This window comes from Elephantulus edwardii, unplaced genomic scaffold, assembly GCF_000299155.1.
Source record: "Elephantulus edwardii isolate Elephantulus edwardi_28Jun2011 unplaced genomic scaffold, EleEdw1.0 scaffold00057, whole genome shotgun sequence".
In the NCBI taxonomy this organism is placed as follows: Eukaryota; Metazoa; Chordata; class Mammalia; order Macroscelidea; family Macroscelididae; genus Elephantulus; species Elephantulus edwardii.
Window position 1 is genome coordinate 6,772,098 of NW_006399807.1, and position 22,777 is coordinate 6,794,874.

The 22,777-nt window shown below is 38.0% G+C and overlaps 1 protein-coding gene across 1 annotated transcript in view; it reads right to left on the minus strand.

Annotated features, from left to right (window-relative positions):
- The window catches only part of LOC102848255 (transmembrane and coiled-coil domains protein 1-like), a 61,018-nt gene that overhangs the window by 2,229 nt on the left and 36,012 nt on the right, over window positions 1–22,777 (minus strand). The window contains exon 6 of the mRNA XM_006887380.1: window positions 19,961–20,105. Within this exon, the coding sequence (XP_006887442.1) occupies window positions 19,961–20,105 (145 nt within the window). The remainder of the gene's footprint in view (window positions 1–19,960; window positions 20,106–22,777) is intronic.

The window sequence follows — 22,777 nt, forward strand, 5'->3', positions numbered from 1 at the left end:
CGTGGAGCCGAGCAAACTGAAGCTGTGAACAATCTCAATCTCTTCGCCATCCATCCTGATGCTACCAATTGGTCCAGTGGTGAGAATTTTTGTCTTCTAGACATTGAGCCTCAGTCCATATTGAAGGCTGCAGTCCTTGACCCTCTGCAGTAAGTGCATGAGGTCCTCCTCAGTTTCAGTGAGGATTACCTATACCAAGGTTTTTCTTTTTAACCCCCAACCCCAATCTTTATTTTAAGAATGATGATTTTGATAGATAAGATAGATAGATAGATAGATAGATAGATAGATAGATAGATAGATAAGAAAGAGCGCGAGAGAGAGAGAGAGAGAGAGAGAGAGAAAGGTACATGAATGGGCTTGTTTCTGAGAGAATTCTCCGAATATAATGAATATAACTCCAGGAAGCATACATTTATCACCAAATACTATATTAAATATGCATATTCATACATAATAATATAGCATGTGCTTTACTTAGTAAATAAATATAAAACAGGGTTTTTAAAAAGTAAATAAATCTAAAACAGGGTTTTAAAAAAGAATTAATAGTAAACCCGGTTTCCTTTCCTTAGTAAAGCTGAAGAAACTGTTGAGGATGTATTACTTGTAATAAAAAGAACTCGTTATGATCATCTCTAAAATATCCACTGCACAAAATGATAGTAAGATCAAATGATATGTCACTAGTTTCCAATTTATCTTATTTAACCAATTAGTATTTACGGAACATCTACAAGGTATCTAGTATGAAGTTAGTCATTACAGAAAGTTACTTTCAATATAAAATTTAAAATAAGAAAATAGTTTAGAAAAAGCTGCTGATAAAAGTATTTTTCTATTTAACAAATAACAGTACTGAAGTCTAGACAAAATATACAAGAGATTCTTGGTTTTGTTATTCTTCAGGGACAGGGGTCAATTAAATGAATCTCACCCTTTTGGAGATAAAGCACCAGTATAAAAACCCCTGATCCTTTTGATATTATACACTTACTGTGATTTAAAGACAACTGAAAGGAAAATGATGTATCAATAGTATTTTGAAGAAATAAGGCACTCAAAGGTAGACTGCTGACAGTTTTATTCACTAATTCAGAACACAGAAATGACTGCTGAGTCTAAGCACTGGTTTACATGAAAATAATTCCAACAACAGCAACAACAACAGAAAGTGGCAAAACTGAGGTACACTGGCAGCTAAGACTAGAGCTCATGGAAATCCAGGCAGCTGTATTCTTGTTTTCATTGAGATTCTTGCCACAGCCTCTTGGGGACACTTAATGGAATATATCAGTGCTATCTCACTTTCAAATTAAAATGCAAATACTTTACATCTGCTGCACACAATCTATCCTTTAATGAAATTCTTATCAATCTGTTTCAATTCCTATAGTCTTCCAAATGAAGGCTAGATCTTGTGACTTTTTCTCCTATACAATTTCCCTATCTTTCTGTTAGTGAAATCTTTAATACATAGTAGAAACTGTCATATTTACCTAAGAGTAAAGATAAGAAGACAAGAAAGGGCTGGAATGCCAGAAAACTGAAGACGTTTCAAACAGAATAGGTAGAGTGTGACTGTTGATGGCACACTGAGAAAACTATAACCAATGTCATTAGATGATTTGCATAAATACTATTAAATAGGAATCTAATTTGCTGTTTGTTGTTGTGTGAACTTTCACCTAAAACATGATACTTTAAAAACAAATCACAGAGTAGAAACTAACAGTGTGAAGATTGATGAGACCTAGGAAGGATTACTGTTGATTCAGAACCAATAATAGCTGATTCTCCAGCAGGTTTCTAGAGACAACTAATTGCATAGTAGGAGACTGTCCATCCTTCATGAAGCAGCTGATGGATTCAAACTGCATACCTTCGAGATTGCAGCACAGTTTCTTACCATACTTTCCAGAAGTGAGAGAATCCTATATTACTATACACTATAAAGCTCCCAAAGAGTTGTAAGCAGTAGCTAACAGTGTCTTCAAAGATGAGAAAGGTGAGGCAGAACTTACAAGTCAGGACTCAACTGAAAGTTCAAGTTTTTCTCTATTTCAACTATCCTCTGTAAGATCTTTATCTGTAAAGATCTTCAAAAGCATTACTTCCAAAATAAAGAATCTTCTAGCAGGGCTATTTGAAGATAATATGAACTGTCACATATTGACTGATTATGTTAATGAATGAGAAACAACTAGGAAAAGGAGGGAGAGAATAGCTGTCTAACTCAAACATGCTCAGTGTCTCTGAGATGTACATGTAGAGTTGGTGTTTTACCATGTACATGCTTAACAACAACAAAAACTCAGTGATCACCATACTGTGTGGCAGATACTTCTGTTGTTGCTGTTATGTGCCGTCGAGTAGCTTGTGACTCATAGTGACCCTAAGTACACAGCCCTAAACCCTGCTCTATCCTGTGCCAACCTCACTGTCTCCAACACACCTACCTCCATTACCCCAATCACTGAATTGATCCATCTCATTGAGGGTCTTCTTCTCTTGTGCTGTCTCTCCACCCTTCCAAGCATGATGTCCCTCTCCAAGGACTGGTCCCTTCTTGCAACATGTCCAAAGTCTGTCTTGGTTTAATGCTCTCTAGGATGAACCTGTTTGTTCTCCTAGCAGTCCATGGTATATTCAACACGCTTCTCCAGCAACATAGCTCAAAGGCATCAATTCTCTTTCTATCATCTCTAGCTACTGTCCAGCTCTCTGATGCACATCATGCAATTGCAAAGTCTATGGCCCAGATCATGTGCACTTAGTCTCCAGCCTGACCGTCATTGCTTTTCAATTCTCTGGAGAGGTCCCTCACAGCCGACTTTCTCAATGCAATTTGTCTCTTCATTTCCTGGCTGCTGGTACCAAGACTGTTGATTGTGGAACCAAGCAACCTAAAACTGTTAACTATCTCAATCTCTTCACTATCCACAATGATGCTACCAATTGGCCAGGTGGTGCGAATCTTTGTTTTCTTAATGTTGAGCTTCAATCCATATCGAAGGTCATAGTCTTTGACCTTTTGCAGCAAGTGCTTCAGGTCCTCAGTTTTCAGCAAGCAGGGTTGTGTCATCCTCATAATGCAGGTTGTTGCTGAGTCTTCCTCCAATCCTAATGCCACATTCCTCCTTGTACAGCCCAGTGTCCTGGATGATCTGTTCTGCATACAGACTGAAAAGGTATGGAGACAGAATATATCCCTGGCGGACACATTTCCCGATTTTGAACCATGCAGTGTCTCCTTGCTCTGTTTTGATGACTGCCTCTTGGTTCAAGTATAGGTTTCACATAAGCACAATCAAATGTTCTGGGATTCCCATTCTTCTCAGAGTCAACCACAGTTTGTTGTGATCCACAGTCAAAATCCTTTGCATAGTTGATGAAACACAGATAGACATTCCTCTGGTATTCTCTGCTTTTTGCCAAGATCCATCTAACATTAGCTATAATATCCCTAGAACCATGGCCTCTTCTAAACCCAGCCTGCACATCCACTTGTTTTTGTATAATTTTCAGCAGAATCTTGCTTGTATGTGACATTAACAATATTGTTTGATAATTTCCACACTCTGTTGAGTCACTCTTTTTTGGAATGGGAACAAATAGTGGGCCAGGTGGCTGTCCTCCATATTTCTTGGCATAACTTAGTGAGCAAAACCAGGCTGGCGTCTGTTTGTTGAAATTTGTCAACTGGTATGCTGTCAATTCCTGGAGCCTTGTTTTTTACCAATACTCTCAGGGCAGCTTGAACTTCCCCCTTCATCACCACAGGCTCTTGCTCAGACATTGTTTCATGAAATTCTCCTGTATCAGCCAATTCCTTCTGAGGCTGAGATCTCAGATAAGGAAACACAAAGGAGGAGGAACAGGTGTAAGCAGACACTAGTGATTGGAACGTGGAATGTGAGAACCATGAATGTAGGATAATTGGATGACAGTTAAATAAGAAATGGAACGCATAAATACTGACATACTAGGTACTGGCGAAGTGAGATGGACTGGCATGGGACATTTTTAATCAGATGATCATACTATGCCAGGGATGAAAAGGTGAAAAAAAAAATGGAGTTGCTTTCATAATTAAAAATGTCATTTTTAGATCCATCATGAAACACAATGTGGTGGGTGACAGGATAATATCCATACACATACAAGGAAGTCCAGTGAATACCACTATCACTCAAATACATGCACCAACAACTAGACTCAAAGAGGAGGAAATAGAAGATTTCTACCAACTTTTGCAGCCAGAAATCGATCAAATATGCAAGATGCATTGATACTAATGGGTGACTGGAATGCAAAAGTTGGGAACAGGGAAGAAGGATCAGTAGCTGGAAAACATGGGCTTGGTGAAAGAAATGAAGCTGGAGACAGAATGATAAGAATTCTGCAAATTCAAGGATTTATTCATTGCAAATACCTTTTATAAGAAACACAAAAGCAAGCTATACACATGGATTTCACCTGATGGTATGCGTATGAACCAAATCTATTACATCTGTGGGAAGAATTGCTGGAGCAGCTCAGTATCAGCTGTGTAAACAAGGCCAGATTGTGCAACAGACTACCAACTGCTCATATGCAAGTTCAAGCTGAAGCTGAAGAAAATAAAATCAAATCCACAGGAACCAAAATTTGAACGTAAGTACATCCCATTCGAATTTCAAAACCATCTCAGCAAAAGGTTTGAGGCCTTAAACACCACTGAGCAAAGACCAAATGAGCTGTGGGAGGATATCAAGAATATCATCCGTGAAGAATGCAGAAGATCATTACAAAGGCAGAAGAGGAAGAAAGGACCAAGATGGCTGTCAGATGAGACTGAATATTGGATTAGAACACCAAGAAGCCAAAGCTAAAGGAAGAAATCAAGAAATTAAAGAACTGAACAGAAAATTTCAAAGGGCAGCTCGGGATGTCAAAGCAAGGTATTATAATGAAATGTGCAGAGAGCTGGAGTCAGAAAATAAAAAGGGCCTAACTCAATCAGCGTTTCTTAAGCTGAAGGAATTAAAAACCAAATTCAAGCCACAGATGGCAATACTTAAGGATGCTTTGGGTAAAATGTTAAACGATCCAAGAAGCATTAAATGAAGATGGAGGGAGCATACAGAGTCACTGTACCAGAAGGAATTGGCTGACACAGAAGGTACTTCTGTACATAATATGTATTAATTAAGTTGCTCTGGTGGCTCTATGGTAGGGCGTTGAGCTGCCAACTAAAAGGCAGGTGACCTGAATCTACCAGCTGCTCTGCAAGAGCGGAAATCTCATGTGTGATTTATCACCTCTGAAAACCCACTTGGGGATCAGCTCTGAGTTGGTTCTGACTTATTGGTACATAACAACAACAACAACATATATTAAGTATCTCCTTTGTTTCTTTCAACAACTTTACCCATTAAATGTTATCTGACTGCTTTACTCTAGCCTTTGAGTTCTCTTCCATGAGATTAGACTTCTTAAGTAACAGGATTTAGTTCAGAATCTATTTTATAATGAGATCAGAGATTTAATTTGTTATGAAAATGACATGGAAGAACACTATCAACACAAATGCAAATATTGTAAGATGTGTAAATTTTGGGAAACAATCTAAAGCCACTATTTTGAATTTCTATCTAGTCAGTGTCACCAGGTAACATCTGAAGAGTGTTATGTCTGAAGGAAAAAAACAAAGAAAAAAACCAAACCATTTTCCCGTAATCACGCCTCAACTGGCAAAAAGCCCAGAGAACTAGCACTACAGGATTTGCGTTCCTTCCTCTTTTATAAAGGGTAAGAACCGGTGATCAAGGAAAGGAAGTTGTTGGTTGCTAACTGGATATTTTGGGAAGACCCAGGTCGCTGGCAATCAACATACTGTGCTAAATTGTATCCCTTAGTCACTCAGTTAAAATAATTCCACTATGGCAACCCTCAATTTGTTCTCTGTTAGTGTCTCTGGAATTTTGCAAACAGCCTTTGCTTCCTATTAGTCAAAATTTCTTATCAGATTCCCATAACATAATCTTCACTATATTCACAAAGTATGCGTCAATCTAATCAGCTCAAATATCCTCTTCTAACATTCCCAGGACTGTCATCATAGCAACAATAAACTAGGACTTAGAAACTAAGTATTTACTGGTTTAAAAAAAAAAATCGTACTGTGACCAGGTTAGCTGTGAGATTTAAGATGCCAGTACTAGGAAGCTCAGCAAGAAACAACAATGTGCTTTTCATTTCACAAAATTTCAATTTCTGTACTTTTTAAAGGGGGGGGTGATTAGATTAATAGTATTCCTAGTTTTTAAAGTACAGAACTATTGCTTTAAACAAATTATTGGGTGAAAAATTTTGTACACTGAGAAATGATTAAATAAAGTTAGAAAGTTGGAAGTCCTCCTTGGTCTGGGTCCTCCTTTTGTCTTCCTCCCTAACAAGTAACCACAGAACCCTGGGGCTCTAACATTTTAACAAACACAGGTTATATCTGTGTTGTTACAAATCATATTGCAGACTTCAACACTTTTGACAAAATGAAAGGCAAATTATGGAAGGATGGACACATCTAGTTGGCACAAAGGTAATGCTACTTCATTTGTAACGGTGAACAAACCTTTTTATCTCCTAGGTAATCCAAGACCTCCTTTGCATTGAAGTTATGTTGTGCTAGTGTGAGAAGACATAGTATCACTAACAAATCACATCTTTCTCTCTTAATCTTTCCAATGAAAAATTTCCTAAATCTCTTATTTAGCTCCTTCTTTGAGGATCAATTATCAAAATATTCTGAAATTTAGTTTAGTGTATGGACACAAGATTGTCTCTTTTCTTTTTCAAAATTTCACAATGGAGGGCAGAACCCAGATGATACCATGTGGGATGTACAGAACTCAGAATGAAACTTCAGTCTTAAGGAGTTTAACAATAGATAGGGGTCAGGGCATCCGTGCTGTTGTGTTGTTAGTTGCCATCAAGTCAACTGACTCATAGCCACCCCATAAACAACAGATGTGAACCTCTTCCTATCCTGCACCCTCCTCACCGCTGATATACTCCAGTCCACTCTTCCAGTCACTCTGTCAATCCTTCTTGTTGAGGGTCTTCCTATTTCTCTTTCTCTCTGACCCTCCACCTTTCCAGCATGATGTCTTTTTCTAAGGACTAGTCTCTCCTGACAAATATGCCCGAAATATGTGAGAGGAAGTTTCACCACTCTTGCTTCTAAGGAGCACACTCTGGTTGAACCTTCCCTCAAGACAGACTTGTCTCTTCTTTTGGAAGCCTACCATATATTCAGTACTCTTTTCCAACACCACAATTCAAAGGCATCTATTCTTCTGTCATCCTTATTCACTGTCCAACTTTCAGACACATAGGAAGGAACTGAAAAGACCATGGCTTGGACCAGGCTTGCTCATGTGCAAGTTCAAACTGAAGTTGAGGAAAATGAAAACAAAGCCACAAGAACCGAAATATGACCTTGAACTATCAAATATGAATATAAAAACCATCTCAAGAATAGATCTGATGAAATGAATGCTAATCATTGAAGAGCAGATAATCTGTGGAATGGCATCAAGAATATTATTCATGAAGAAAGCCAGGAAAAGGAAAAATATCAAGGCAGTCACAGCAGCTGAAAATTGAGGGATTCGGGCTGCCTTTGTTTTCTGAAAGCAAGGGGAACCGGCTTTGGTTTCTGACCAAGGAACTGCATCTCCAGCCATCAACTATGTTACCGAAGACTTGCATGCTGTGATACTGAACGGATTTCAGCAGAGTTTTCAGACTACAATGAGCTAAAAGAAAAATCTCTTGATCTATTTCAGAAAAGCAGTCAGTGGAAAATGAGTGGCTCATGGGGACGATGCAGGACGGGCAACAGTGTGCTCCATTGTGCATGAGGTCACTGCGAATAGCCGGCAGCCAACAACAATGACAGAGAAAACATTAACTCATTTTTCAAATGTTAAACCAATAGCATAGAATTTATTCCAGGGATGTAAGATTTGTTTAATATCTGAAAATCAACTGATGTGGGTATAATATTATTTTTTTCTATATTACTAAATTTGATTTGCTGAAATTTTATTTTAAATATTTTCTATTTCGTTTTAGAAGGGATACTAATTTGTAGTTTTAACTTTTTCTATATGCTAATCAATGGTAATTAAGGTATGAAATAAAATATTTATCAATGATTGTATGAAAAAATATGATCTGTAACTATCACACAAAAATTCAATGCTGGGTGAGCTAACTCAATCTCATAAGGACAGATACTGCATAGGCTATTATAAAAATAGAAGGATAACTAGTAAAACATGTATGAGGATCTAGGGGGGTAAGGGGTGGGTGCAGAGGGGTGAGGGTGTGCAGAGGGGAAATCACAGCGTCACACAATTTGGTGGGTCGAGGGAGGGGTAAAGAAAATGGGAAAGATCCGGCAGGGACTTGAAAAGACAAGGTAATGACGGGCATAATCCAATAGTGATTAATTTTATAAAACAGTGTATGGGAGTGATTATATGAAAGAAAGTGTGAGGCGGAAAGAATCTACATAATAAAGTTGTCAATGATTTTTTAAAAATTATAAAAAGAATATTGAGGGAAAGAATTCTGCAAGAGCCAACAAGGCAAAAGCCTCAGATTCTGCATATAAACTTTGTTCAAATCTATGGCTGACCTCCAAACTGTGTATGTCTCCAAGTTCAGCTAAGACTAAAATAACAGGTTTTGGCTATTGCCTGCCACAAAAGAGGTAATAGAGTTCAGAGTATGAGCTTAGCCAACTTAATTGCCTGCTTATTTAATTTAACAATCAACACTCTTTCAAATACCAACCTCCAGAGACTCTACAATCTATCATTTATACTGCCCAGAGTATAATTCAAGATTACTAGCTACACCAAGAAATGGGAAAATGACCCCAATCTATAAGAACAGGCAACAGACAGAAACTGACCCTGAGATGAGCCAGCCACATGTTGGACTTAGCAGATAACATTTTAAAAGCTGCTAAACCATCAAATCAGAACCAACCCATAGCTGACTCTCTTGACAAGGTTTCAAAGGCAATACCTGCACAGAAAGAGACTGTGTTATCTTCTCCCATTAAGCAGCTGGTAGATTTGAACCATGTACCTCTGGGTTGGCAGTGTGTATCCTGGCAGAAAGCAAAGGATACTAGAAGAATATCTATCTGTGTTTTATTGACTATACAAAGGCATTTGACTGTGTGGATCATAACAAACTATACTGAGACGGATAAGAACTCTAGAAAACTTACTGTGTTCATATAGAATCTATACCCAGACCAGGAAGTCGTCTGAACAGAGCAAGAGAACATAGCATGGTTTAAAATCAGGAAAGCTGTGTGTCATGGTTGTATTCTTTATTAGTACCTATTCAATCCATATTCTGAGTAAATATACATGAAGTTGGATCCTATGAAGAGAAATGCGGCATCAAAATCAGAGGAAGAATGACCAAAAGCTTGCATAATGCAGATGGCACAGGCTTGCTTGCTGAAGGTGAAGAGAACTTGAAATACTTGCTGCAAAGATCAAGAACTACAGCCTTCGTTATGGATTATATCTCAACTTCAAGAAAACAAAGATCCTCACCACTGTGCCAAGAGGCAACATCATGATAGAAGAGAAAGGATTAAAACTGTCAATGATTTCATCTTACTCGGATCAACAATCCAAGTGGCAGTCAGGAGACCAGGAAACATTAGGCATTTGCTAAGCCACTGTCAGCGACTGCTCCAAAATAGGGGCAATGATGCTAATTTGAAGATTAAGGTGAATCATCAGGCTATGATCTTTTTAATCATTTGCTATGCATCTGAGATCTGGACAATGAATAAAGATGATAGAAGAACTGATGCCTTTGAGCTGTGGTGCTAGAGGAGAGTACTGATTATTCAATGGACTGTCAAAAGAACAAACAACAGGTATGCCTTGGAAAAAGTGCAGATAGGGTGCTCCTTGGAGGCAAAGATAGTGAAGTTTTGTCTCTTATACTTTGGATTAGGAGAGGTTATTTCTTGGAAAGGGTCATCCTGCTTGGAAAGGCAGCGGGTCAGTAAAAGAGAGGAAGACATTCAATGAAATGGACTGATACAGAGACTGTAGCAATGGGCTCAAGTGTGTCAACAGATACTGATGGAACAGGAAAGGACAGGATGCAGATCTGTTGTTTATAGGATCTCTATAAGCTGTACTTGATTTGAAGACACCTAACAGCAACAAGGAGAAGCTATAGAAAATTAAACAGCCTCATAGTAAATAAGTAATTAGGAAATCGCAATATGAGAAAAAATTATGGGGAAAAAATTTAAAATAACTAACTGGTAATTCTAGAACTAAAAAAAATTTATAACAATGGAAATAAAAATAAGACTTATTAGATGTATTCAGAGTTAACACAGATTAGATCTAATAGAAGAATCAGTTAATATAAAGACATCAGTAATGACTCTATTTAAAGAACAGAGAAATATTTAAACAAATTAACAGAGCCTCCATTCCCTGCTGGACAAGAAAAAAAATTAGCATATACGCATCTGGAATTCCAGAAGATTAAGAGAGAAAAAATATTTTAAGAAAGAATGGCTTAAATTTCTCCCAAACCATAGCACATAAGAGTTAAATGGCAAGAACCTTAAGTTTAAAGAGAAAATCTGAAAGCAGCCAGAAAAAAGTGACACATTGCCTAAAGAGGTTTAAAGAAACATTTCTCATTAGTAACAATGGTGACCAGAAGATGGTAGAAAACCACCTAAAATGGTGCTGTTACTACTGCTGTCTAGTCAGTTCTGACTCATGCAACCCAGCACGTATAGAGCCATCTGTTCCAGAGGGTTCTCAAGGAGGAGACTTCTCAGAAGGACATCACCAGGCCTGTCACTCAAGGCACTTCTGAGTAGGTTCGAACCACCAACCTTTCAGCTAGCAGTCAAGCATTTAAGTGCTTGGATCATTGAGGGACTCTTTAAAATTCTGAAATTATTTAAAATTTTTTATAAAGTCACCACAAAAGTTTGTATTTGGTGACTATGTCCTTCAAAAATGAAGGTGAAATAAAAGTGGTTTCCAGTAAATGAAGACTACTTTCAGCAAACTTTCACTATAAGAACTGATTTTTTAAACATTACTTAATTCTGTACTGTAAAGGTGCTGATGGTGCGCAGGTATTACGGCAAGTTTTTGGAGTTTTTCAAGTGCTTTTTCAGGCTTGTGTTTGACGTGCAGGACTGCTCTGTCCCCCGAGAGAGGCCCTCTAAGTTTGGCCTAGGATTTAAGGCAGGAAGGGGCTTCAAGCCCAAAAGGGAGAGGGGAGTGGAGGCGGCCATGTTCTTCCTGGTTGGCTCCTCCCAGGGTTTCTGTGACTTCTGGCTGCCAGGTTCAAATTGTTTTCCTGTCAAACATTCTTCTAGGTGGTATAGCACTGGTCTGTGTATAGCTGCACAGAGGGAACTGTGGTTGCTGTGATGCTGAACACTGTGACAATGATGTGCCAAATGTGATAATGGTTACCCATGGTGGACAGTGTTGGCTGGAGCTTCCCGACTAAAACAAGCCTGGAAGCAGGAGTGGCATCCACTTCCGAAATGGTTTGCCTCCAGAAACTCTATGAACAATGCTCAGGCCTTTCATTCATAGGGTCACTCTATGAGTCATCTATGACTCGATGGCACCAAACAACAAGAACAAGGTGCAGGTATTAAAGTAAGCCTTATATCTCAAAGGCATACTTTTGCCTCTTAATAAGTCTGCGCTCAGAGGTCTCTATCCACTACACACTTCCACGACTAGTGATTTTACTCATTCTGCTTCCTATGCCAAGACCATTCTAATAGATATGGGAAATGACTCTTCACTTTTAAAGCTACAACTCAAAGGGACTTTTAGAAAGTCTTAGTTCCATATAACAAATTCTGATCCTATTAAACTTCCACAGTATGTATTTTTTTTAAAACCAAAACAACAACAACAAAGACTATACCATTTGTCCAGGTATACTATGCTGGAGGGTCTATCTTCTCATTTTGTGTTCTCACACTGACAGTCCCTGGGTGGGACAAAAGGTTAATGTGTTTGGCTGCTAACTAAAAGGCTGGAAGTTTGAATAACCTTGGGAGAGAGGCCTAAAGATCTACTTATGAAAAAAAAAAAGTCCTCCAGTAAAACAGCTCTGAACACAGGTTTACACTGACATGTGCGTGATACTAGGAGTTAGAATTGACTTGCTGACAACTGTTTAATGCTCAGTATCAGAGAAGAGTCCCAGATATCATGTAAAGACTGGAATCAATCTTCAAGAATGTCAGGGAACCTTCTAAATACTTTAAATCCAGGAACTGAACAAGCTATCATATTAAGATGATACCTGAACAATCCATCTGGCTAGCATTTTCTGAACCACATGCATTCTCTAATTGACTTGAAAATAAAATAGTCTGAAACACCTGTAGATAGATTATACTAGCACTACTGCATTAAGGACTAAGCTTTAAATAAAATGACAAATTAGATGAGATTCAAGAAGTGACAGGCGTCTAAACCAATAATTTTGAAGACATCAAGATACAGTGACATCAACAAAATTAGAACCTGTTATAAAAACAAATGGCATGTGAAGATTCTTTTGCTCTAGGAAAAGAAAAAACCCAGAAAAAAAGTAGTTATTTTTATTTTTTATTATTTTCTGTGTGTGTACCGTCAAATCGGATCTGACTGGTACAGGAGGAGATTGCCCCTCCTTCTCCAGCAGAGCATCTAGTGGATTCAAACCTTAAACCTCTGGGACTGCAGTGCAGCTTCTTGCCACTAGGCCACCAGAGCTCACCAGAAGTTAGTTATTTTTTTAATATTGTCCTGTACACTGCACAAGACAATAACAACATTTCTGATACTTTTTCAAATTCTATATATTCAGAAACTTATACAGTAAGATATGATGGCAAACAGCAAAAGGTAAGAAAGTTGTTCACTCACTTTTCTTCAGGAAGCATTAATTCATTTTGCTTTCAGAGAAAAGAAAATTCTATCTAATTTCTAAGAATGGATTGTTTTCTTTTTGTAAAATTACCAGGCAACTATGCTTGAATTTTTGCCGATACCTTAAAACATTCTGTATCAGGTTTACCACTTACTTAATTCACTATCAATTTATAAGAACGACAACAAAAAAAGCAAGTTCCTTTGGAATTAAAAAAAATTGTTTTCATTCTTAAATATCATCACTCTGGACTAACTTAACACCTCTGGTGGAAACTGGCCAACCTCTATATCCGTTGTGTGTTACAAATTCATACAGAGGAAACAGTTGTGAAGTGAAGGTCAAGGCAGTTAATTACTAAACATTAAGGAAGTAAACAAAAGATAAGGAGAAAGATAAAGTGAGACAAGGTAATTACATTTATTTTAAGTTGATATGACTTATCAACTGTTGTTTCAATCTTTAAAAAGAAAATTCTGTTCTATCTTAGGCTGGGAACAAATAATTCACTTTAAAAAAAGATTCCCAAAGGACACAGAAGTAAAGGTTAGTTGATTTTTCTTAAAGTATGATGTTAAGAACTACTACTAAGACCAAAGTTTTGGGGGATATCAAGGTCAATTAGCATATGTGAATCCCCAAAGATACTATTCTACATCTTATTTCAGTGAGTAGTGATTGGGAGCCCAGTTAAAGTGTAACTGTTAATCTTTCCCTGTGATAACAAGGAAGACTGAAGACATAAGCAAGGCAACAATTAAAAGGGCTAACAGACCTTATGAATGGGAGCTCTGGTGGCCTCGTGGTAAGAAGCTGCCCTTCAATCCTGAAGGCACATAGTTCAAATCCACCAGCTGCTCTGCAGGAAGAAGATGGGCAATCTCCTCCTACGTGTTTTATTACCTCTGAAAACCCGGAAGGAGGGTCAGATATGGGTAAATTCTAACTCCTCCATGGTACACAACAGACCACATGATCTCTAGGACTCTGTGATCAGAACTAGATAGTGGCCTTGTGGAAAGCAGTATGGCGCTTTCTCAAAAAGTTGCAAATAGAGATACCATTTGACCCAGCAATTCCACTACTGGGAATATACCCTGAAGAGACCATAGCTGACATCCAAGCAGATATATGCACACCCATGTTTATTGCAGCTTTGTTCACAATAGCAAGGAGTTGGAAACAACCTAAGTGCCCATCAACAAACGAATGGCTAGAGAAGCTGTGGTATATTCGCACAATGGAATACTATGCTGCATTAAAAAACAAGGAACTCATGCAATATTATTCAAAATGGTTGACTCTGGAGAACATTATGCTGAGTGAAATATCCCAGTCACAAAAGGACAAATATTACATGATGCCACTGTTGTAGAATGGGACTGTCCTTGGGGTTGGGGAGAGACTGAGTAAGAGGGGCTCAATAATGTATACTGCACTGAAACAGAGGAGGGAGAAAACTGTTTAAAAGAGATATATAACTAGGTATTTCTGTCATCACAGGAGACTAGAGCGAGGGCTACATGGTGGAGGGGACCTGGGGGAGGGTTTGTAAAACAATGAAAGAATCTTTTCTTTTACTTTTCCATAATTTTTGGACTCATGTACTTATAACTTGTTAGTCAAATTTGTGTCTTCTAGGTTGCAACACCCCCATGATACATCTTCAAGGATATGAACATGTACGGCCAAGCACAATCAATAAGAGTGCATCTAAATTCCAAAATCAATCTCCATAATAGTCTATGTGTTTCCTACTGCCAAAGGGGCCCTTTAGAGTAGTGAGAGAAGATCTTCACCCTGAAACCCACAGCGTCCCTTTTCAGCAGGAAGTAGCTAAGAGAATACGCCATCCCCTTTTCCTTATGACTCAGGGTGAAGTCTCTCTCAGGGAGGAGTGATAGGGAATGGCAAAGGACACACTGACAAAGAAGATTAATCAGAAATGGCTTAGACAAGCACTATGGCATTTGGACAAGAACAAACTGGGAGGAGGGTAGAGAGAATAGTGCAACAATGAATGAATGGAAACCCAAAATCTCTGTAAATGTTTATGAAAATTAATAAAATATAATTATAGAAAAAAAAAGAACTAGATAGTGCCTGTGACTGCTCTGAAAGAGATCACAATAGGAGGTCTGCATAGAGTGAAAGGAAAACGTGGAACTCCACTTACTGATCTGACAGAGAATGACTGCATACTCGAGATGTGGCCCTCAGGCAGCCTTTGAGCCTTGAAATGAACTCAAGCCTGTGCCTCACAATTCTCAAGCACATGAGCTACTACTTAGTATGGAACTGGTACAGAAATCATTAGCAGTCAGTGAAAGAAAAATTACAAAGGCGGGTCATTTCAGTGAAACTGCTAAGATTTTTTAAATCTTGTATAGATTTATAGCAGGCAATGAATTTAACTACCCAAAATGACTCACAATGCTGAAACAGGTAGAAGCTAATCTTTAACCTAATCTGTACACAAAAGAATAAATCTTTCAAACATGCTAGCTTTAGAATAGCTGTGAAATACTATAGCTCTTACATATTTTGTTCTAAGTATTATTTGTATATAGCACCAGAAAAATTGAAAGCAAACAAATATTTCTTCCTTGGCTGATAACAAAACACACTGAATTATTTTGTTTTTTACTAATCCTTCTCCTTTTTTTGAATCCAACAAGTATTTGATTCTCCTATTTTAACTTGTTGTTACGGCCTTCTAATTCATAGCTGATCTTTCAGCGGGACTTCAGAAGCTGTAAATCGCACAGGAGGATACTGCCTATCTTTCTCCAACAGAGTAACTGGTGTATTTGGCAGCATAACTCCTAAGCACTAAACCACCAGAGCTGTACTTAACAGCATCTATTTTACACTTTGGTTTCACGGGTAAGCATCCCTGGCCTGAAGGCCAAATCAAGCCTACTAATGGTTTTTATACATAAAGGTTCATTGGAACACAGCCATGTTCATCATTACACATGCCCTCTATGGTTGCTTTCACAGGACAACTATAACAAAGGACTGGAATAACTGAGAGACTGACTATACAGGGCCTACAAAGTCTAAAATATTTACTATGTATTAGTTTCTAATGACCACTATAACAAATTACTACTAAGTGGCTGAAAACAGAAATGTATTGTCTCATGGTCTAAAGGTTAGAAGTCTAATATCAAATCAATGTGGTGGCAGGGCCACGCTGATCCTAAAAGTTCTATGAGAAGTCATTTCCTTGCCTCTTTTTTAGCTTTTAGTGGTTGCTGGCAACTCTTGGTTAGAAGCTCACTCTAATTTCAGCCTTCATCATCACATGCTACTCTTCCCATGTAGATGTATGTTTCTGAATCCAAATTTCCTCCTTTTAATAAGTATATCATTGATATCTGATTTAGTGCCTAGCCATATCCAGCATGTTTGTTGATTGTTGATATTATGTACTGGGGAGTTGCAAGAGACTCTTAGCTGACCTTCCAGCAGGTTTTCAGAAGCAGTAAATCACATAGGAGGTGACTGCCCACTTTTCTTCCACAGAGCAGCTGGCGGATTCAAACTGTGTACCTTCGGGTTAGCATCCTAACTCTTCACCTCTAGGCCACCTAAATTCCCTCTGAACAGCTTAACCAGTATGAGGTTATATTAACTTGATTACATTTGCAAAAATTCCATTTCCAAGTAAGATCACTTTCTCATTCTCTAAGTGGACATGAATTTTTGAGAATATTCTTCACTCCAATACATGAACCATAAAGAGGTTTGCTCACCCCATGTAAACAATCAACACATACCTTCTAACATTTTTTGAAATAACCAAGTAAGGAACAGATTGAGTGAGGTATTCTAAATGATAATTCCTAGTGTTATTTAATTTTCAAAACTACAGTTTGCCTTTATTCTGTAATTCTACGGGTTTTGATGGTGATTTCTAGGTAGCAATGAGAACAGTGCATCTGAAGTGCATTCCATGGTGAGGAACCACAAAGTAGTAAAATTTGCATATGATTAAAATATAACTGCTCTTTGCCATTTACAGTAAATTGTACAAATCATTGTGTTTTTTAATAGCATTTCCATCCAAGTCACAATTAAAACTTCCAATTTAAACAATCAAATTATATAGCAACATTCTATAGTGAACCACTGTGAAAACTACAAAGACATTTGTGTTGTCACTGTGCTCCTTTCAATTTTGGAGAAGCAAAAATGCTCCATGTCAGATATTTTCATAATGTTTGAGTCACATACACATGAACTACACCAGAAGACATTTACTTAATTGTTCCAAAAACATCTAGACTATCTTGCAAACCTATCACTCTTTCTTCCTCTTTTCCCAATCTCTTAATGAAATCAACCTTCATTTAGTTACTAAATTAAAAATCCTGGGGGTCATCTGATTTCTCCTTTCTCCTTCACATTAAAACACTAAGTTGTACTTCCTTTTTTTTTCCCAATTTTGGTCTTTATCCCTCTCATCAGTGTTGTAGTTAGAACATAATGATTTTTTTGTTTGTTTGTTTACATTATCCTTTTGCTAATAGGGTCGCTATGAGTCACGCTTGACTCAAGGCAATCAACAACGATCCTAGGCAGCTGAAAGTAGGACAATGAATAAGGATGTAAGAAAAATCGATGTCTTTGAATTGTGTTGGCAGAGAGTACTGAATATCCCACAGACTGAGGGACTCTTAGAGGCAAGGATGGTAAAACAGTCTCACATACTTTAAGCATGTTGTCAAGAGGGGCCAGTTCTTGGGAAAACATAAAGCTGGGGAAGATAGAGAGTGAGAGAAAGAAAGACCTTCAAGAAGACAGACTGACAAGGACTAGAGCATGTCTAGGATTGTGAGGACGGGGCAAAATAGGGCAAGGCTCAGATCTGCCATCCATGGGGTCGCAATGAGTAGCAGCAGTCCATGCAATGGCACACAACAACAACAACAATAGCAACAACACTATAATAGTTTTATAACTGGTATTTTGGGAGCGTGAGTGGTGCTGTGGTGAAAACACTCAGTTGCTAACTGAAAGTCTGGTGGTTCACACTTACCAGCCACCCTAAAGAGAGTGTGCCCTAGATGCAGAAATAGCATGTTCAGACCAAAAGTAAACACAAACCCATTGCCATTGCATCGTTTTGACTCAGAGTAGCTCTAAAGACAGAGTACAGCTGCTCCATAGAGTTTCCAAGGTAATGAATCTTTAGGGAAGAAAGCTCTAGTTTTTCATCTATCCTTTACAATGCAATTAAATGTCAGAAAGGTATTCCAGGAAGCCTTCAAATTTAGTTGCATTTAACAAGTATAAGGAGGAGGTATGAGGCATTTGAGACAGAGGAAACAATATAAACAAAAAAAGATCAGATAAATATTGAAACTGGTGTTGTTAGGTGCAATTAAATCAAATATAACTCATAGCGACCTTATAAACAAAAGATTTGAACCCTGTACTATCCTGTGCCATTCTAATCATCTCTGATTTACTTGAGCCCACTGCTGCACTCACCATATCAATCCATCTCATTGGGAGTCTTCCTCTTTTTTGTTGACCCTACACCCACCCAAGCACGATATAGCCCTTTCCAAAAACAGCGCCTCTAAGCAATATGTCCAAAGTATGAGAGATGAAGCTTTGCCATCCTGGCCTCCAAAGAGCACCCTGGCCATAACTTTTCTAAGACATAACTGTTCATTCTTTTGGCAGTCTTTGGGATATTCAGTACTCTTCCAGAACATCACAACTCAAACACATCAATTCTTCTTCTGTCATCCTTATTCACTATCCAGCTCTCAAATGCATAGAAGTGATTAAAAGACCATGCCTGTACCAGGTGCACCTTAGTCTTCAAATTGGCATCATTGCTCCTGAATATTTTGGAGAGATCCCTGACAGCATGCTTATCCAAAGCAGTATGTCTGTCTCCTTATCTCCTGAATGCTGGTGCCAAGAGTTGGAATGTGGACTGAAACTGTTAGGCGGAGCAAAATGGCTGACGTGGCATTTGTACAGATGTAAAAAGAAATAAAATGGGGAAAGTATCATACAGTATAAGATCAAAGATGTTTTTCATTTTCAAGCTACAATTCCATTTCTTACTTGTTCTCATATGCTAACTCAACCAAAATCTGGAAGATGTTTATTATCATTGTATATGCCAACTTCTCTATTATAATGCTGCTGAATGACAGTATTTCAGAAACTAAATAATGACCTGAAATATAGAGTTCTTAAGTCAAAGACTTTAATTAACTCCTTCCATTTTAAAATCCTCATCTCACAAGCCACTTCGTTGTCTAAACTTTTCTATCTGAAATTTTCACTACTAATCAAATATTCTTTCTCTTCTGGGCTCTCAAAACCCTATGTCCTTCTCTCTGAGTTCTGTTTTTGAATGTCTGATCAGGTTGGCTAACTATAAATTCTATATCCCAACTGTGAATAAAGTCACCAAGTTAGCACACTTACTTGTGCCCTGAAATGTCAAAATAAACTGGCTTAGAACAAAGAGGAAATGACACCGGAAAGACACGGCACTCTTTATTTTTGTAGTTTCAGGTAATTGCCGTGAAGAAGGACTGGGAGATGAAAACCATGTTTCAGTTTTGTAGTCATCTCTAAGGTAGCGCAGTGCATCATGCCTCTGACCTAAAGGTGAGCAGTTCGAATGCTGCAGTTGCTGTGAGGGGAGAAAAAGGGCAGTCTCTTCCCTTCAGAAACTCAATGGATATAGGTGCTGTGAGTGAAAACCAACTCAACAGCAGCAGGTTTGGAAGAGTCAACACTGTAGACCTTTATGCAGTTAAAGCAGCTTTCAGATGGTACGCTGGAATTCTAATACAACAGATCACAGTAGTAGCATGTAAATGTTTCTAGCATTACAGATGAAAAAGCTAACTAGGGCATGAAAACAGGGGAAAATATATATATAGTCAATGCTGGAGTAGCCACTCACCTGTCGAATTGACATGGTACAGAGAATATACAGGAAGATGAAGGAACAATCTGTGGTATCATCCCCTAGCAGGTTTCGATGAGACAGCCCTTGGATGTAGGAAAGGGGCGTGAAGGGGAGCTTTGCCACCACTCTACCATCAAATCTAAAAAGGAAAAAACAAATCATTGTTATTTTTGGAAGACTGACAAGTTTCTTGTTTCCAGAAAAGAATCTAGGACTGAAATAGAAGTTAATTCTCTTGATCTCCAAAGACAAAAAAAGAAAAAGAGGGGGGAAAAGGTAATATACTAAAAAGACATCTAAAGTAAAAGCATGTAAAGAAAGGGCCTGCATTATTCCCATCAATCTGTTTCTTTTTTTTCTTTCTTTTTTTTTTCCCCCATCAATCTGTTTCTAAATGGGTGGTTCTCATTTATGGTTTTTTTCCTATCAGGACAACCTTATACTGTAAAAAATTATTGGAAACCCCTAAAGAGCTTTTGTTTATGTAAATCTACCTGGCTACATTTACTATATTAGAAAATAAAATCAAGAAATGTTAAAGTATTAGTTAATTTTTAAACATATTGGTGAGAAGAGAGGTATGGTTTTGCAGTTTTTCAAATTTCCTTAAAGTTTATTAGCTTAATAAGGAATAAGTGAACTCTCATAGCTGCTTTGGCATTTAATCTTACACTACTTGAAGCCTCTAGAAACTCCACTGTAGACTCATGAACAGAATGAGAGTAGAAAACACAAATAATTTTTATTGTGAAAATAATTTTTATTTCAAAGATATTCTGCAAGAATTTCAGGTACCCAATGATCCCTAGAACATACTTTGAGAACTGATCTTCAAAACCATTATACCAGTGAGACTTTTCTCAGTGAACAACTCTCTTCCAAGACGCAAAGATTCCTGGTTTACACATTAAATAGGAGAAAACTCTAAATAGGAATTTGCATATTACACAATAGTGACTTTTAAAAATACTCGAGGACCACAACAAGATAAAGGAAAACAACCCAACTGATAAATGGACACAGGATATGAACAGACACTTCACCAAAGACATTCAGATGGCAAACAAACAAATGAAGAAATGTTCAAAATCCCTAGAACTAAGAGAGATGCAAATCAAAACAACTATGAGACATCATCTCACCCCAGTAAGAATAGCAAAATTTAACAGAACAGCAAACAAAAAATGCTGGCGAGGTTGCAGAGAAACTGGAACCCTTATTCACTGTTGGTGGAAGTATAAAATGGTGCAATCACTATGGAAGGCAGTATGGTGCTTTCTCAAAAAGTTGCAAATAGGAATACCATTTGACCCAGCAATTCCACTACTGGGAATATACCCCAAAGAAACCATAACCACTACTCACACAGATATGTGCACACCCATGTTTATTGTGGCTTTGTTCACAATAGTAAAGAGTTGGAAACAGCCCAAGTGCCCATGAACAAAGGAATGGATAAAGAAGCTGTGGTATATTCACACAATGGAATACTATGTTGCATTGAAAAATAAAGAACTCATGAAATCTTATACAAAATGGGTGACCCTGGAGGACATTATGCTGAGTGAAATATCTCAGTCACAAGAGGAAAAATACTGTGTAGTATCACTGTTGTAAAGTGGGACTGACATCAGGGTTGGGGGGAAACTAAGAGGGGATAAATAATGTATACTGCATTGAAACAGATGAGGGAGAGAACTGTTTAGGAGGAATATATGATTAGGTATTATAGTCATGATAGGAGTCCAGAATGAAAGCTGCATAGTGAAGTGAACTGGCAGGGGGGGGGGGGAAGGGGGGATGTTGTAGAACAATGAAAGGCAGTGGTGGGGTTTTGTGTGTTTTTTTACTTTTCAAAGAGGAAAGCAAACTGGGAGGGTGAGACGAGCAAGGAGGAAAATGTGCAACAATGAATGAGTGGAAATACAAAGTCTCCGTAAACTTTCATTAAAATAAAAGAAAAAGGGAAAGGACTATGAAACACTATGCTCTAAATTTTTCGAAAACAAACATGCTAAGAAAAAGAGCTACAGCAAAATCTATATCCATGTTTATGTTTAAATACTAGAGAGAATATCATTAATAGATATTTAAGCTATAATTTTAGAAAGAAGTAAAGCAGCGTCAGCTGAGTTATCCAAATAAAGTCTTCCATTTCCATTAAACAGCTAGAGAAGTCTATCTTAGAAAGAACATGTGGTATTTGGAATGTTTCTATCAGGAGGACTGTGCAACAGGATTTCCAAGGTTGTAATCTTTGCGGAAGCAGATTGTTAAATATTTTTCCCATTGAGAGGCTAATGGATTAAGTTGCCAGCCCTAAGATTAGCAGCAAAGCACTTAACCATTATCTCACTAGGGCTCTTTAAAGTAATCCTGATAGCACAGTAGGCAAAGCGTTGGGTTGAAAGGCCAGGAGCTTCAATGCACAAGCCATTCCAACAGGACACAGAAGAGGATCGTCTCCTCCCATTAAGATTTATAGCCTCAGAATCTCAATGGAGAATGGTCATGACTTGGAATTGACATGTCAGTGAGCTTGGTTTTCACAGGCCTATGAAAGCTGGGCAATGATTAAGGAAAACATAATCCCTTTGAATTATGGTGTTATTGAAGAATACTGACTGCCAAAAGAACAATCTGTTTTGGAAGAAGTGAAGCCAGAACATTCCTTAGAAGCCATGATGGTGAGGCTTTGTCTCATATACTTTGGGTACACTATCAGGAGGGGTCACTGCCTGAAAGAAGACATCATACTCTGTAAAAGGTAGAGAATCGATGAAAACCAAAGAACCTCAACTAGACGGAGTG